General features: G+C 42.2%; 1 protein-coding gene across 3 annotated transcripts in view; it reads left to right on the forward strand.

Moving 5' to 3' along the window:
• Nucleotides 1–2,894: 2,894 nt before the first annotated feature.
• The window catches only part of LOC134360308 (E3 ubiquitin-protein ligase rnf213-alpha-like), a 178,173-nt gene continuing 162,636 nt past the window's right edge, over nt 2,895–18,431 (forward strand). For 2 of the 3 annotated variants that reach the window (XM_063074523.1, XM_063074525.1), the window contains exons 1-8: nt 2,896–2,965; nt 8,292–8,472; nt 11,665–11,815; nt 12,222–12,379; nt 14,681–14,843; nt 15,172–15,392; nt 17,073–17,244; nt 17,605–17,825. In XM_063074523.1, coding sequence (XP_062930593.1) covers nt 8,305–8,472; nt 11,665–11,815; nt 12,222–12,379; nt 14,681–14,843; nt 15,172–15,392; nt 17,073–17,244; nt 17,605–17,825 — 1,254 coding nt within the window. In that variant the 5' untranslated portion in view covers nt 2,896–2,965; nt 8,292–8,304. Of the gene's footprint in view, nt 2,966–8,291; nt 8,473–11,664; nt 11,816–12,221; nt 12,380–14,680; nt 14,844–15,171; nt 15,393–17,072; nt 17,245–17,604; nt 17,826–18,431 lie in introns of all 3 variants that reach the window. The other variant, XM_063074524.1, reaches the window with a different exon arrangement.

The raw sequence follows: 18,431 nt of genomic DNA on the forward strand, positions 1-18,431 counted from the left end.
CAGTCTCAAAGGGCTGAATGGCATGATTCTGCTCCTCTGTTTTCCAGTACTATATTATAGTCTCGAATGCCAGAGTGGCCAACGTCAAATGTTAGCTGTTTCTGTCTCCATGGATGCTGTCTGACCTGCAAAGAATTTCCAAAATCAGCTGTTTTTATTTCAAAATTGCAGCATCACACACACACACACAGTGTTTCAGGACCAGATAGCTTGTTGAGCAACATTTATGTTTGAGTTCCCCATTTTAAAAATTCAAACCTTACCTAACCAGGGGTAATAATTTAAAGTGAGGACAAATTTCCCACTGGTTTAGATGATTTCAATGGAGTAGACTATGAAAATTTAATGAATCACTGACTCCAAATTTAGGATATCCCTTTTTAATCTACGTAAACATGACAATCCCAATGTTGCTATCAGTTGCATGTAAAAAAAAAAGACAGGGAAAAAACTGGTTTATTGGTTACTTATACGACAAAATCCTCAGTCTACTCAGGGCTGCGGGCAGTATTAATTACATGCTATAACGATGTGATTGAAAGATGATCACCACCCAATCTTGAGGAAATCTGCAGATGCTGGAATTTCAAGCAACACACATAAAAGTTGCTGGTGAACGCAGCAGGCCAGGCAGCATCTCTAGGAAGAGGTAGAGTCGACGCTTCGGGCCGAGACCCTTCGTCAGGACTAATTGAAAGAAGAGAAAGTAAGAGATTTGAAAGTGGGAGGGGGAGAGGAAGATCCGAAATGATAGGAGAAGACAGGAGGGGGAGGGATGGAGCCAAGAGCTGGTCAGTTGATTGGCAAAAGGAATATGAGAGGATAGTGGGACAGGAGGCCTAGGGAGAAAGAAAAGGGAGATGGGGGGGAAAAACCATCCCCTTCTCACAATTCCTCTGTCTCCACCGCATCTGCTCTCAGGATGAGGCTTTTCATTCCAGGACGAGGGAATTTTAAAGAAAGGGGCTTCCCTTCTTCCACCATCAACTCTGCTCTCAAACGCATCTCCTCCATTGCATGCACATCTGCTCTCACTCCATCCTCCCACCACCCCACTAGGAATAGGGTTCCCCTTGTCCTCACCTACCACCCCACCAGCCTCCGGGTCCAACGTATAATTCTCCATAACTTCCGCCACCTCCAATGGGATCCCACCACTAAGCAACATCTTTCCCTCCTCTCCCTCTCTGCTTCAGCAGGTATCGCTCCCTATGCGAATCCCTTATCCATTCGTCCCCCCCATCCCTCCCCACCGATCTCCCTCCTGGCACTTATCCTTGTAAGCGGAACAAGTGCTACACATGCCCTTACACTTCCTCCCTCACCACCATTCAGGGCCCCAGACAGTCCTTCCAGGTGAGGCAACACTTCACCTGTGAGTCGGCTGGGGTGATATACTGCGTCCGGTGCTCCCAATGTGGCCTTCGATATATTGGCGAGACCCGACGCAGACCGGGAAATCGTTTTGCTGAACACCTACGCTCTGTCTGCCAGAGAAAGCAGGATCTCCCAGTGGCCACACATTTTAATTCCACATTCCATTCCCATTCTGATATGTCTATCCACAGCCTCCTCTACTGTAAAGATGAAGCCACACTCAGGTTGGAGGAACAACACCTTATATTGCATCTGGGCAGCCTCCAACCTGAAGGCACGAACATTGACTTCTCAAACTTCCACTAATTCTTTCTCTCTCTCCTTTTTCTCCCTCCATCCCTCTGACTATACCCCTTGCCCATCCTCTAGGCTTTTTCCCCCCCTCCCCCTTTTCTTTCTCCCTGGGCCTCCTGTCCCATGATCCTCTCATATCCCCTTTGCCAATCACTTGTCCAGCTCTTGGCTCCATCCCTCCCCATCCTGTCTTCTCCTATCATTTTGGATCTCCCCCTCCCCCTCCCACTTTCAAATCTCTTACTATCTCTTCCTTCAGTTAGTCCTGACGAAGGGTCTCGGCCCGAAACGTCGACTGTACCTCTTCCTAGCAACTTTTTTGTGTGTCACCACTGTGGTAAACCATGTATATATGTTGTAACTCGGTTACCTGTCTGGACACACCCCTCTGCTGACTGCCCCTGTGGCTCCTCCCACAGTGTCCTGTATAAAGGTGTTCGTCTTGCCCCTCCCCCTCAGTCCGGGGGCAGACACTCACTGTGGAGGTCGTATTGTACAGCGAATAAAAGCCTTTCAGTATTTTACCAAACCTCAGTCTTTTGGAGTAATTGAAGGTGCTTCAACCACCCAATCTCAAGCCGTTAAAATGTAAGCGTCTCTCAATGGACAGAGTTGAAAGAATGAGGCCTATTGATTTAATAAATATTAAACGTTCTTCTTCTAAAATTGATCAAAAATCGTGCTTACCAACTTTCAGAAATTCCCAAGCAAGTAGTAGTGAGTTCGAACACACAGGGTGCCCGAACAATGATGCATGATGAACTGTAAAGTGTCCATTCAGTGACATTAACTTCCTTTCTATTGACCTAAATCTCTTCAATTGTCGACTTTTTTATTACAAGCCTGGTTCACCGCACAGTCGTTTACTAGCGGCTGAAGTTATGTTTCCTCACGCTGGGGAAACCGAAACTCACCAGAGCGCTTAGAAACCGCTTCTATATCACCAGATTAAGATAAATTGATGGCGACGAAATTAAATAGTAATAGGTTTAAAAAACTTCCATAAATATTCTGAAGTATTAGTTTACTGCATATCGTCCGGAAAAAAGAGCTGTCATTTAAATGTTCCCGTTGTTTTATCAGCGGCTCGGACTTGGGAGATGTTCGCTCAGAATGACAACACCTTTCCAAGTTATGATTGGCGCGTGTGCTACCAGGGCTATTTTGATTGGCTGATGCTGACATGAGTCAAGCAAAGCAAGCCAATCGGGTATCAGAGAGACGGAAAGTGCTTCGGGGCGGAAGCTTGTTTACAGAAGGCTGCATAATCCAGATAATAACTGTATTCTGGTAGGTAAGTGTTTACCATATTTAATCACAAAGTAATAATTCCAACGGTGTGATTTAAATAAAATATTTACCGAAACACGCCGGTACGTGGTACTCTCGACTTGGAGTCGGAAATAAGAGGGTTCGGCTCACTCCAGACTGCTGCTTCGGACCAGTACCTGAGCAGATGCGGTCGTGTTGGCAGTGCGACCTTTAAATAGAGGCTAACTCAAACTGCATCTAAATGCAAAGATTAAAGGACTTTCATCATGATCATTTATGTGTTGTGTCGTATGACGTGGGCGATCATGGTCTTCATGACCATCATTGAAGTTGGCAAGTATTTGTCCAGAAGATTGCCATTGCCTCCTTCCGGGCAGTGTCTTTATCAAACGGACGGCCCCTCGATTTGTCAATACTCTGAAGAGATTGTCTGCCTAGCGTCAGTGGTCGCCTAACACCATACGACCATCCAGTACCTGTTCCCCGATCGTTGGGGGGCGGGGGGGGGGTGCGCACAGCAGCTGATACACATTACCCAAGGGTGACCCGCTGCTAGCGCCTTGCTCCTCCTTTCGTAGAGATGTATTTCACCCCGACCACCCAGAAGAATATTAGGGAAGGATTGAAAAAAAAAACTTGTGCAGGAGTAGTTCATAAAGGAAAGTATTGACTTTGATTAGGTTTCATCATTGCAATGCTTGAAGTGGCATAAGTGAATAAGTACTCATTCCTAATTGCTCATGTGGAGTTGCTCTGTAATCTGCCAGCGAAGTATTCCTGCAAAATGTTAAGATAATTTTTTTTCTAAGTGATTTTCGCAACTCAGCTGCTAATACTTTGTTTCATGTGGGTCGGGGGAAGGACAGAGGGGGAAAAAGTAAAATGGTCGCTAGGTTTTTGTTCTGATTCAGGACGCAACTCTCAGTGGAACGGATATATTCATGGAATATTGTTGCTTGTCTTTCCGGGTGCTAACAGCGCAGTATAAAGTGCAAACTGCAGTGAACAGAGAGAAAATGTCGAGCGCAGTGCTTGGATTCAGATCTCAAGAGTGTCTTCATAAGACATGAACAAGTTTTGAGGCACATTTTATACTTGGTTACTGGACCAGTCTTGTATTCAAAGTTCAATTTTAAGTGTGTGCATTGGGGTTAACGTTAATATAGAAAGCCAACATCGAATTCATTGACTAAGGGAAGCAACTATTCTAGTTTCAGTTTCATTTTCTCATTTCTGATGATTTGAATGATGGAACAACAACGAATCAGAATCAGGTTTATTATCACCGGCATGTATGATGAAATTTGTTAACTTAGCAGCAGTTCAGTGCAATACATAATATAGAAGGAAAAGAAATAAAATAATAATAATAAATTAATTAATTAACGTATATATTGGATAGATTAAAAATCATGCAAAAATAGAAATAATATATATTAAAAAAGTGAGATAGTGTTCACAGGTTCAATATCCGTTTAGGAATCAGATGGCAAAGGGGAAGAAGCTGTTCCTGAATCGCTAAGGGTGTGCCTTTTGGCTTCTGTACCTCCTACCTGATGGTAACAGTGAGAAAGGGGTATGCCCTGGGTGCTTTCTGAGGCACTGCTCCTTGAAGATATCCTGAGTACTTTGTAGGCTAGTACCCAAGATGGAGCCAACTAAATTACAACCCTCTGCAGCTTTCAGTCCTGTGCGGTAGCCCCCCACCCCCTTACCAGACAATGATGCAGCCTGTCAGAATGCTCTTCATGGTACATCTATAGAGGTTTTGGAGTGTATTTGTTAACATGCTAAATCTCTTCAAACTCCTAAGGAACTATAGTTACTGTCTTGCCTTCTTTATAATTGCATCGATATATTGGGACCAGGTTAGGTCCTCAGAGATCCTAACAGCTGGGAGCTTGAGCTACTCACTCTCTCCATCTCTGATCCATCTATGAGGATTGGTATGTGTTCCTTCATCTCACCCTTCCTGAAGTCCACAATCAGCTCTTTCGTCTTACTGATGTTGAGTGCAAGGTTGTTGCTGCGACACCACTCCACTAGTTGGTGTATCTTGCTCCTGTACACCCTCTCACCTCCATCTGTGAATCTACCAACAATGGTTGTATCATCAGCAAATTTGTAGATGGTATTTCAGCTATGCCTAGCCACACAGTCATGGATATAGAGAGAGTAGAACAGTGGGCTAAGCAGGATCCAATTGCAGAAGGGGGTACAGAGGCCCTGGTTCTGTAACTTCTCAATCAAGTTTGTTGGAATGATGGTGTTAACTGAGCTATAGTTGATGAAGTGCATCCTGACATAGGTGTTTGTATTGTCCAGGTGGTCTAAGGCTGTGGGAAGAGCCATTGAGATTGCATCTGCCATTGACCTATCGTGGTGACAGGTAATTTGCAATGGGTCCAAGTCCTTGTTGAGGCAGGAGTCTAAGGATATTGGACTAGATCCTGCAGACAGCTTTAGGTTGTCTGCACCCTCCATTGCTTTCTTAGCATGTCCACACTTAACTTGACTATACCCATGAAGATCCTCATCAATGTAGTCGTACATTGCAGTAGAGCTTTCCAGCTGAGGGAGAAAGTCAGAAACAGGAGGTGCAGAACAAACCGTTCCAACCTGTATTCCAACAATATTGCTGAAAATGCCTCAGCTTAACCAGCTGTCAAAGCCTACAAAATATTTGAATCTTTCTCAATATTTCTGATGTTTAGAATGAGTTACGCTTTATTTGGCATCAATAAGAATGAGTTGCATACTATTTAAAATCGATTGCATTTCAAAGCATTTTATAAAATTGGTGAAAACACATGAAACAACTAGTATGAGTAAAATTAATAAAGATACACTCTTCCCCTTGAGACGTTTCCCTCCAGTAAACGCAATAGTTCAACTGATATAGTTCTAAACTAAAAACAGAAAATGCTAGAAGTACTCAGATCTTTGGTGGGAAGAGAAACAGTGTTAACATTTGGTTGAAGATCCTTCCTCAGACCTGGGAAGGAGCTAAAAGTAGTTTGTTGAGATACAGATAAGGTGGAGAAAGAGATATCTTAGATATGGTGGACCCAAGGTGACCATGGGGATAAGCTGTAAACATGATTATATTGTCAATGGGAGAAAGAAGAACATAGACAAAAGAGTGTAGGTGTTACAAAATACAGAGTTGGAAGATATACCCAGGAAGTCAGGCTGGGTTGTCCTCCATTTCAGAGATGAGAAAAGGAAAACAAACCCCAACAATTTGATGACTGATACAGACTGCGAAATCAAATTATCTGAAGTTGTAGAAATCAGCTTTGAGTGTAGAAGGTTGCAACATGCCCAGTTTGAAACTGATGCACTGTTCCATAATCCTGCATTGGGTCTCATTGTAACAGTACAGGTGGCTACATACTAATATGTCAGTGTGGGAGTGTGATGAAACATTAAAGTGACAGGCACCTGGAAGCTCGAGATCACCCTGTGGTCTGAATGCAGGGGCTCATTAAAATGTTCACCCAATCTGTTTGGTTCTCCAAAGTAGAGAAGATGACGGCGTGAACACTAAACATGGTACAATGATCACTGAACTTAGTACACTGGATTGGAAGAAGTGCAAATGAATTGCTGCTACATCTTGAAAGGGTCGCTGGATGATGGGAAGGTGAAAGGACAAGAGTTGTATCATCTGCAATTGCAGGGGGAAATGCCTTAAGATTGGTTGGTGTCATTGTGAGTGGAAAAATAGGCAAAAGAACAGTGAAGGGGATTGGTCCCTGTGAAATACTGGAAGGGAAAAATTGGTGTTAGAATCTTACTGAAGGTGCCACAATCACTCCCAACTTCCATTACTCCTATTTCACTGTGTACGAGTAAGCAAGGACCTGTAGATTGGCTTCCTTGGACTACGTATCCTACTTCCTTTGACTGAGGTTGGAGTGGACTTCATTCTGGAGTGTAGGCAATAAAGGTTGAACAATTTCCCATTTGTTCCATAGATCGGCTGCACTGCCTGTCTACAGCCTCTCCACTGCTATCATATGCTTATGCTGCAGGCCTTTTGTTAGGTGGCCTTATTAAAATTCCCTGCACTATTTTCCCAATTATCTCTGTCTGTTGTGCCTCCCCACTGGGGATGAAAGATTCACATATGCTAGTTGTGAATTATCTCTGAACCTGCCACTGCCCCCCCCACCCTCACAGGGCCTCTCTATTTTTTTCATGTTGCTCTGTATTCAATCCCAGTTATGTGCCAAAGTTTTGTTCGCCTTCTTTAACTTTACTGTCTCAAAGTCCATTACGCTGTATTCCCCTCCTCTTCCTACCCCTGACTTTATAAAACTCAGTGGGATGCTTTAATGTGAAGTGTCATACAAATTGATAATGTACACTCAAGTGGCCACTTCATGAGGTACACCTATATGCCTGCTCATTAATGAAAACATCTAATCGGCTAATCATGTGACAACAACTCAGTGCATAAAAGCATGCAGGCATGGTCAAGAGGTTCAGTTGTTGGAATATGGAAGAAATTTGATCTATGTTACTTTGGCCATGGAATGATGATTGGTGCCGGACAGGGTGGATTAAGTATCTCTAAAACTGCTGATCTCCTGGGATTTTCATGCACAACAGTCTCTAGTGTTTACAGAGAATGGTGTGAAAAGCAAAAAAAGAACCAGTGAGTGGCAGTTTTGTGGGCAAAATGAGAAAGGTCAAAGGAGAATGTTCATACTGATTCAAGCTGACAGGAGAGCAACAATAACTCAAATAACTGCGTGTTTCAGCAGTGGTGTGCAGAAGAGCATCTCTGAATGCTCAAACATGTTAAACCTTGAAGTGGATGAGATGCAGCAGCTGAAGGCCACACTCGGCTGAAAGATGTACCTGGTAAAGTGGTCACTGAGTGTATGCCAATGAAAATAAATCAGATTCTGACAAAAACATCAAGCGATACAATTTCAACCCCACTAAGTTGGTTGGGAGAATGAAATTCAGTTCCTGGAATAGGTTTGGGACAATGAAGTAGTGCAAGATTGCTAGTAGAACCTAATATGCTTTAGGAAAGGGAATCTGCCATACTTCCAGGTCTGTATTATGTATGATTTCTGATTCACAGGAATGGCTTTCCATTTAGAAAAACAAAGCTGAAATAAAAATACCATTAACATACAACATGTCGGACCTTGAAGTGGATGGGTTACAGCAGTAGATGACCACACTGGGTTCCAATCCTGTACCTAATAAAGTGTCCACTGAGTTTATGTGTATCATACTGTTTCATTCACATACTAATAACTTTTTAATTCAATGATAATTATGCAGATATTATATCAATAAAAAAGAACTTTGTAAAACCTTTTTAGATGTTGCATTAAGATGGAAGATAACATTACTGAAATGTCCCAAGAAGGCCAGAAAGCATCTTCACTGGACTCATCATCGTCACTTGCTGATCACTTTCCTTGTTCAGCATCAAACGTTTTGGAGCTCGCTTCAATTGCAGAGGAAATCGGAGACTCTGATGGTGTTGTCGCACCTGAAACTGTAAGTGAACAAATGATTATCTCGGTGTCTACTGCTGGTAGGATATTAGCTCCTAGAGAAACAGATTCTGTGGTTTTTGCTGAGGGTTTTACAGAGAAAACACTTGCCTTCCAGAAGCCACTAATATCCAGTCTAATTACTGTCACAGGTACATTCTTGAAACAAAATGCATGGGATAGAGTAAAGGGAAATGGTTGTTGGATGTGACACATTTATGAATGTTGGAAAAATTGTGATGATTTAAATTAACTAGCTGTACCACGCAGTTTGTCACATTCATAAATAATGACGAATGGTCTTGGCCCGAAACGTCAACTGCTTATTCCCCTCCGTAGGTGCTGCCTGACCTGCAGAGTCCCTCCAGCGTTTTAGCATTTTTTTGCGTGTTGCTCTGGATTTCCAGCATCTGCAGAATTATCTGGGTTTATGATTAGTTTTATTTGTCACATATATGCCAGAACATACAGTGAAATGTGTCGTTTGCGTCAACAGCCAACATACAATACTGTATCTCCATGAACCAGTGTGGCACTGTATTCCTTCGATAGCAAGTGTATCCTTGATTAGGTAAGGTATTTAAGCTAGCTAGAATGTGATAGGTGAAGCCGGCTTTCTGCCTCACCTGGTTTCACCTATCACCTGCCAGCTTGTATCTCTTCACAGCTCCCCACCTTCTTAATGCTGCTGTCCTCCCCCTTCCTGATTGGAGAGTTCCTCCAGAATTTTGCGTATGTTAAATAGGATGATGTGCTTTGTGAATTTACCATGGACCCTTTGCTAGCTCCCTAAGGTGCCTTGTTTTAATCTTCCACCTTTAAAGTACAGTTTCCAACAGCGTAGCTCTCCTTGGTGAATTGACACTCCTGAAACTTGCAAACTACCATCTGTTATGGAACAAAAGGAGGAAGATGGGTCTGTCAAAAGATGGAAACTGGACAGCATATATGTTTGGGATTGGATTATTAGACTTACTTCCCACTTTGTGTATATTCCACAGTGCAGCACAGCTAAATAGGTAAAAATGCATCATATACTTTTTGGGAAAACTCATTACTGAACAGCTCAGATGTTTTCATCTTAAGAAGGCTAATAGATTAATTCAGACTTTTTAAAAATCTTCATTATTCAAAAATCTAAGTGAATTTATTATCAAAGTACATATGTATCACTTATGAGATTCATTTTCTTTCAGGCATACTCAATAAATCCCTAATTGAATAATAACCATACTAGGATCAATGAAAAGACCTCACCAACGTGGGCGTTCAAACAGTACAATACAAGGAAACAAACAGTACAATACAAAAATAAATAATAAATAATAATAATAATTAATTAATAATTAAATAACAAATATTGAGAACATCAGATGAAGAGTCCTTGAAAGTCAGACCATAGGTTTTGGCAGTATATCAATGATTGGACAAGTGAAGTTGAGTGAATTTATTCCCTTTGGTTCAAGAGCCTGATGGTTGAAGGGTAATAGCTGTTCCTGAACCTGGTGATGTGAGTCCTGAGGGTCCTGTACCTTCCTCCTGATATCAGCATGTTTGGGTAGCAGAGGACCTTGATGATGGATGCTGCTTACTTGCAACAATGCTTTGTGTAGACGTACTCAATGGTGGGGAGGGCTTCAAGAACAGTTTTCCATTCAGGAGCATTGGTGTTTCCATACCAAGCTGTGCTGCAGCCACTTAATATACTCTTCACCACACGTCTATAGAAGTTTGTCGAAGTATTAGATGTCATGCTGAATCTTTGCAAGCTCCCAAGGAGGTAGAGGCATGGTTCTGCTCTCTTTGTAATTGCACTTAGTGCTTCAGATTTCCGGTGAGATGGTGGCATGTTTGCACTCAGCGGCTTTTATCTTTGATAAATGTTTTTTACAATCCACTTCTACTCCAAGAGCTTCGGGTACTACAGGGCTACCCATCAGTGAGCTGCTTGTTGATTGGAGTAGCTGGACTGGTCTCGGCAGCGGAGCGGGCTGAGGTGTCAAAGGGGCTGGCCAGGATGTTGGGGGAGGAGCCCATCAGGATGTCAGTGGAGCTGGTCGGGATGTCGGAGGAGCCGATCTGGAGGCAGAATGTTTTGCTGCCTGCTACTCAAAGACATCTTGGAGTCAGTGCATGAAGGCAGCATGCAGATCACTGTGGATGATTGCCTCGGACGTTTCACTTGTGATTGCAAGACTGTTGGACACTATTAATGTAAGTTGCCGTTGACCTGTTTCCTTTGTTTGGTGGTAACACAGGCACTATGGGACCTGTGGAGCCTCAGTTGTAGGGAGACTAGGCCTCAAGCCGCGGGTTTGCCTGCTGCTGCAGACCAGGTGAGGAGATGCCTGAGGCATTGCAGCATGGCGTCTGCGCTCAGCGAGGGACTGGCCTCTCCTGTCAGTGCTGCCCTCCCGTGTTCAATCAGTGGACTGACAGGCTGGATTGCGTGTGTCTGTGCTTTGCTAGGAGACTGTACCATCAATTGCAGGAAATGGCGCTCAAGGTCTTGGTTTATATATTTTTTTTGCATAAGTGTGTTTTCTTTGTTCACTATTTTGAATGTGCTATGTATGTTTGGCACCTTTTTCCCCAGAGGAAAACTGTTTCGTTTAGCTGTATCTATGTATAGTTGAATGATAATTAAACTTGATTTGATTTGATTTGCTTCATCCAGAGCTGGTCCTTTGAAATGATAACATGATAACACTGAGGAATATAAAGTTGCTGACCCACTGCACCTCTGATCTTCTGATGAGGACTGGCTCATGGACCTCTTGTTTCCTCCCCTTGAAGTCAATAAGCAGCTTTTTGGTCTTGCTGACATTGAGTAAGAGGTTGTTGATATGGCACCACTCAGCCAGACTTTCAATCTCCCTCCTATATGCTGATTCATCACCACCTTTGATTTGGCCAATGACAGTGCTGTCGTCAGCAAACTTGAATATGGTATTGGAGTTGTTCTTAGCCTCACAGTCATAAGTTTAAAATGACTAGAGCAAGGGGCTGATCACACAGCCTTGTGGTGTACCTGTGCTGATGAAGAGTGTGGACGAGATTATTAAAGGAGACAAATGGTTTCATTAAATATGGCATCTATATTAGAAAAAGCAGATGTTTCATATTCAACCTTCAAAAACAGAATCTGTTACAGAACTGAGGCTTCGGGGCTGATAACATTTCTTTTGTGATTTAGAAACGTACGAAGCAGGATGGAAACGCTGAGACCTCTATTGCGTTGGAGAAATCATCTTGTTTACCTGAGAAAACAATCGCTGTGGGTTCCACACAAGATGAGGCCGTGAAGTGCCAAAAGGAGACCAACATCTGTCAAAGAACCACAGAAGGTAGGTAATAAAATTATTTTAAGGGATTATAAGATGAGGAGCAACGTACAATGAATGAGCTTGGCTTTGTGTAATATCCAGATGAATTCTAATGTTGGAGCAGAGTTAACCCAAAATTTGCTTTATTAAAAATATAGGAAATTTTTGGAGGTACGTTATTCCAAATTTATGTAAGTAGTTTGGATTGGTCACGAGGAACATGGAGCCATTGTGATCCAGTGTATTCCCTAGAACACCCAGTGAAAGATGGAGAGTGTAATTGATAAATTGGACCTTTACCAAGGGCAGCAAGGACAAGTACATAAAGTTAAGGTCCTATGGAATGGAGCAATCATGATGATGTGAATAGGGATTCCACATTTTGGCTTTCTGTTAACAGATGCGATGAATGTTTTGGCTCACCCAGGTACAACTGACGGATCCATTGCTGGTCCTCCAAGCCAGTGCGGGGAGAAGGATATTGCCGGATCACTTTACAAAACAGAAGCTGCACTTGCCGATAAGAAGGACTCGTCTTCCCAAATGGAGACAGCCAACTTCATGGAAGGCAGCCAATCAGAGAGGGTATGTTCCGAACAACACTAAGTATGATTATCCAAGAATCAAAGACTGAAAAGGGCTGCATAGATGAACACATTGATCTAAGTATTCTCACATAGTTATTATAGTAAAAGTGTTATTTTGTACTGTTAATTTTGCCAAAAGATAATCGTAGGTGTTAGGTATTTATGTTGGTTTCCTACAGAATTTATTGTCCAAAATTTCTGCAAACAAAATAATCAATGTTTCCTTTTTCAATTTTAACTGGAGTCTTGGAGAAAAAGACTAAATGAAGGGAGTTGGAGAGAGGTTCAGTATTGTTGTGGAATAGACAGAACAGGTGGGATGAGTTGGGGAAAGTGAAACCCACAGGTGGACAAGAGTGATTTCATTTTGAAGAAAGCAGACAGATGAAGGGGGAGATTTGAAGTCATTGTGGACTGAGAACTTCCCACGGACCTGGACCAAACAAGGAGTACTGCTGAGAAGTGAAGGCTGAGGGCATTATGATTCTAAGAGTAATTACAGGTTGATCACTGAAAGGTGTTTTCCTGAGGCATATTTTCAGAATACAGTATATAGGTCTAGGGTGTGATTTAGAGATGTTAGTGTCGACATTTAATGTCACGTACCCCGTGACGGGAATAAAGAACCAGCAGAAATAGAAAACACTTTGGAGTCCAGTATTGCTATTAACTAGTAATATTTATTAGTACCTACGCAATACAGTAATATAAATGTAGATAAATCAAACAGGTTAGCAATGATTATATATAAGTAAGTAAATCAGTAAGTGTGGAAATATATGAAAGTCAAGCTTTTTTAAGTCTAGGGGTAAAAAGATACAGTCTTACAATGATGAGTAAAGTTCAGTTCAGTTCAATTCGTGGTATTGAGTTGAGTAGTGATAGAGAGGGAGAGATTTGAGTCTTCAGTTAAGCTGATGCCGTTGATCTTCTCGTTGTCCTCCGAAATCCTTTAAAAGTCACCGACTGTGACCACATTAGAAGGGGACCGGTTTTCTGTGGTGAAGCTATCACCCAGGCAAGGGTGGACACATGGACAACTCCCTACCAGTCAACCCCTTTCCTTTTCACTGCAAGAGCCACTGATCGATCCTCCAAAAACCCACTTTGTCTGCGGGCACTACAAAGCTCATTCAGTGTCCAAAACATGTGTCTGAGGTCCATCATCTGACCTTCTATTTTATCTTCCCGTGCTGAGCACCAACTGTCACTCAAATAACTCCTCCTTCCTCTCTCTCTGTAAGAAATGCAAGCAGGGGAATGTCCTTGAGAAGTATCAACACGCTGTCGGAAAATCATAACATCGAGTGTCCATCAAATAATGTCCTCAGTCCCCATAGCAACTTACGAGCTGCTCGGGGCTGTCTCCAACTCAGCAGAAATCCAAAAGTTAGCCAGTTCTTTCTCGTGCCTTAAAGTGACAGTCCAACAGTTAGTCTTTGTCTCTCTCTCTCTGTCCTTCAAAACAACATGTCGGTGTTAAATAACTCTCTCTCTCTTTTCAAAAGCACAGTCCATAGGGGTAATCGAGCACAGCTCATAGGGACAATTCAGGACCCGTCACGTTTAGGATGATGTGTGAGAAACTCCCCTGCACCAAGCCCAGTATCCTTTTATGTTTTTCAGTCTGGTCAAGTTGCTCTGTGGCATCAGGTCTTAAAACAGTGACTCAAAGCCCTTCTCAGTTTAAGCTGTGGCTCCAAACTCAAAGCTGTCAAATCACAAATATAAGGAGATCAGGACAGGAATAAGGCTTATTGGAAGTTACTTAGATTGAATATTCTCATCCCCTGAGGAATCTACAGAGGATTCTGATGGAAAATTTCTAGGGCTGGAGTACCGAGACCATGCTCAAAAATCAGGAAGAGGTATAACATTCTGAAGTGCTGCAGGTCTCAACTTGCACTGTCAGGCATCGTTTCTGTCAACTGTTGAGTATTCCATAAAGAGTGGGTAGCATTTTGAAGTCAGGGAGCAAAGCAGCACTGAAATATGCCTATCTGTCCAATTTGTCCATGCCAACCAAAATGCCTGTCTTTCATTTACAAGAGCTGCGTGAGAGCTGGTGGGCCAGAGTCTTTCGTTGTGTAGCACTGGGTGCAGTACACATGGGCACGTTGTGTGAAATTATGATAGTAGTGGCAAGCATAGCTCTGTCCCTTGTTACGCTGGTGTACAGAACTGTCAGGAACAGATGGCAGTGAGTGACATTCTTACGGTTCGTATCCTCCCCACAAAACTAAATCCAGTGCAGGATGACAAGGCTTCAGGGCTAATGAGCTATTTCTGTCTGATGTAGAAACGGAGGAGGAAATCTGGAAAGAAGGGAGGAAATGATGAACCTTCTGTTGTGTTAGCGAAATCACCTTGTTTGCCTGAGAAAACATCCTCTGCGGATTCAACCAAAGACGAGGCTGTAAATCACCAAAAGGGGGTCAATAATCCTGGACAAACCTCGGAAGGTAGATACCTGAAATTATTTTTTAGAAATGCAAGATACTGGGAAATTTGCAGTGAAGGGAGTTGGCTATGCTTAAAATCCAAATTGGGTCTGATGAGTAAACAACATTAAAAGTATTGGAAATTTAGGTGAATACACTGCTTCAAATGACCTGAATTAGTCATTTAAAGGAACAAGTGTTCTGGTGGGTATCTAGCATATTCTCTAGCATGTTCAATGCAACAATATTTCCCGATGTTTCTTTTCTATTGTCCAGGAACACCAAATACAAGCACATGGACTTCAGGTCCAATGAGCTGAGGTTCCTCAACTTGATTTTCTGTTTTCAGGTGTGATGAATGTTCAGGCTCATGCAGTGGAGCAGAACATGCCTGACATGCAGAAAACATGCAGAGTACCGGGTGCTGAACCCACAAGCCAAGGTGGGGAGAAGAGTGTTGGTGGATTGGATGACCAAACAAAAGCTGCATTTGCTGATAAGGAGTACTCATCTTCTAAAAAGGAGATGGCCAACAACACTAACATTGTGGAAAGCAAGCAATCAAAAAGGGTACGTATGGAATAACAGAATGAGACATCCCGGAATCAAAGACTGGAAAAATGGCAGTGGACAATAACCTTGATCTAAATATTTTCACATCGTTCTCATAGCAAAAGTGTTATTTTAAGCTGTTAAAGTACCCAAAAGGTTAGCAGAGGGAAATAAAATAATATTACTTAATAAATTATGTTAGTTCTGAGTGTCTAGAAGCGGATCAATCAATGTTCCACCTTTCAAGTCTGTCTGGGACTGTGGTGAAGGAGATAGTGGCTGAATGAGGTGAGTTTGGCGAGAGATGTTATGCTGGTTTGGAGTAGGTTGAACAGTTCGTAAGAGTAGGGGGAATTGAAATGCACAGGTGGAATAGAGTGCTTCTCTTTTGAAGTAAGAAGGTAGATATCAACAGGGTTAGTTGGAATGAGTCAAGGAGGACAACGGGGAATGCGGTCATTATGGGCTCAGCTCAGACCAGAGAAATATCCAGGAAAGAACACTTCAGGTGTGATGTGAAGATCAGAGACTAATATTCTGATGAAAATTGACAAATTGACTACTGAGAGGATTTTTCTGAAGAATAATGAGAGAAGATATAGTTACCTTTTAAGATTGAAATGAGGAGGAATTTCTTTTCATAAACATTACAACTTTTTGCAGGTTTCTACCTCAGTCAATTGTGGACGCAGTGTCACTGCATGCCTGGAAGTGAAGATTGAAAACATTTTAAACCAAAAGGGAGCTGGGGTATAGGGACGGAGCAGGAAGTGTCTTGGCATTTGGTCAGCCTTAATCTTACTGATTGGTGGAGTGGATGAAGTGGCTGATTGTCTGACCCCTCCTCTTACTCTGTTCCTTATATTCTGTTTCGTTTTACTCTGAATGAATAATGCAAGGTTGGTTCCAGTAATGGGCCAATGGTGATGGAAACCGAGGAACAAGAGGGATAAAGTTTTCTGAGCCAAGGTTTGAATGCTTCGATACAGGGGTGGAATTCTGGAGAAAACAGATATTTTGCATTTGTAATGCTGTAAAATTAAATTATTTTTGAGCTCAAATTATGAGAATACGTAAACATTTTGTGATGCAGTTAAAGATGTTAGTTTTGAATCTTGTGTGAAACTCCCCTGCACTAAGCCCGTGCCTGTATGTGATCTGTCAGTCTGGTCAAGGTGATCTGAGATATCGGGTGGTGAAGTGATACCTTGAAGTCTATATCAACTTCATCTGTGGTTTCAAGCTGAAGTTGTCAAGGAGGTCAGGACAGGCATAGGTTTGTTAAAAACTGCCCCAACTAAGAAGTCTGACCACCTTGTGGAATCTGCAGAGGATTCTTGCTGAAGGTCTCGAAGACCAGAGCGTTGATATCATGCTCAAAACATCAGAAGGAAGTATATCAATCCAAAATATGTGTCAACCCACCCAGTCCAACATCACATCTTGTAATTCTGTAGATTCCACATAGAATGGGTAGAGAGCTGGTTAACGCTGGTCTATCGTTGTGTAATACTGGAGTGTCGTACTCTCAGTCCATGTCTGACATTAGAATCTGCTGGTAAGTATAGTTCCGTCCCTAAAAACACTGGGGTATTGGAATGGTTTGTCATTGTGTGACACTTTGGTACAGTGCAGTTTCATATTGTGTAACAGAACGGTGAGACTTGTGCTGACGGGCTGTTTTATTTTGTGATGCAGAATCGCAAGAGGAAGAATAGGAAGAATAGAAAGAAAAATGGAAACGATGAACCTTCTGAGGTGTGGCCAAAATCACCCCGTTCACCTGAGAAAACATCGTCCGTAGATTCCTCCAAAGCTGAGGCTGCAAATAACCAAAACGAAGTCAGTAATTCTGAGCAAACCACAGAAGGTAGACACCTGAAATTATTTTTAAGGAATTCAAGTTATTGGGAAGTTTACAGTGAAGGGAGTTGGTCATGCTTAACATCCAAATTGGGTCTGATGAACAAGCAATGTTAAAAGTATTGGAAATATAGGTGAATACGCTGCTTCAAATGGCCTGAGTTAGTCATTTAGAAGAACAAGTTTTGTGGCGGATGTCTAGTATATTCTCTAGCATGTTCAGTGCAACAATATTTCCTGATGTTTCTATTCTGTTGTCCAAGAACACCAAATACAAGCACATGGACGTTAGGTCCAATGTTAACGTGCAGTGGATAAATATTGATGGACTGAGCAGAGATTCCTCAACTTGATTTTCTGTTTTCAGGTGTTTTGAATGTTCAAGCTCATCCAGTGGAGCAGAACATACCTGACATGCAGAAAACATGCAGAGTACCTGGTGCTGAACCCACAAGCCAAGGTGGGGAGAAGAGTGTTGGTGGACTGGATAACCAAACAAAAGCTGCACTTGCTGATAAGGAGTACTCGTCTTCCCAAACAGAGACGGCCAACAGCAGTAACATCGTGAAAGACAAGCGATCAAAGAGGGTATGTATGGAATAACAGTTAGAATGAGATATTCCGGAATCAAAGACTGGAAAAAAATGGTAGTGGATAATAACGTTGATCTAAATATATTCACATTGTTGTCATGGCAAAAGTGTTATTTTAAGCTGTTAAAGTACTCAAAAGGTTAGCATAGGGAAATAAAGTAATATTTATTAAGAAATTATGTTAGTTCTGCATAATTTGAAGCCTAGAACTTCTACAAGCAGTTTAAACAACAATCCACTTTTTAAATGTGTCTTTGACCACAGTGATGGAGATAGAGGTTGAATGAGGGGTGTTTGACAAATGGTGTAATGCTGTCTTGGAGTAAATAAAACAGTAAATAAAAGTGGCTGGGGAATGAGATTCATGAATGGAAGAACGTGCTTCTCTTTTGAAGTAAGAAGGTAGATATCAACAGGGTTAGTTGCGGAATGAGCCAAGGAGGGCAATGGGTAATGCGGTCATTATGGGCTCAGCTCAGACTCCGAGAAATGTCCAGGAAAGAACACTTCAAATGTGAAGATCAAAAACTAATATTCTGATGAGAATTGACAAGTTGACTTTTCTGAAAAAAAAGAGTCAAGGAGGACAACATGGTTGGTT

Source organism: Mobula hypostoma, chromosome 22, assembly GCF_963921235.1.
Source record: "Mobula hypostoma chromosome 22, sMobHyp1.1, whole genome shotgun sequence".
Lineage (NCBI taxonomy): Eukaryota > Metazoa > Chordata > Chondrichthyes > Myliobatiformes > Myliobatidae > Mobula > Mobula hypostoma.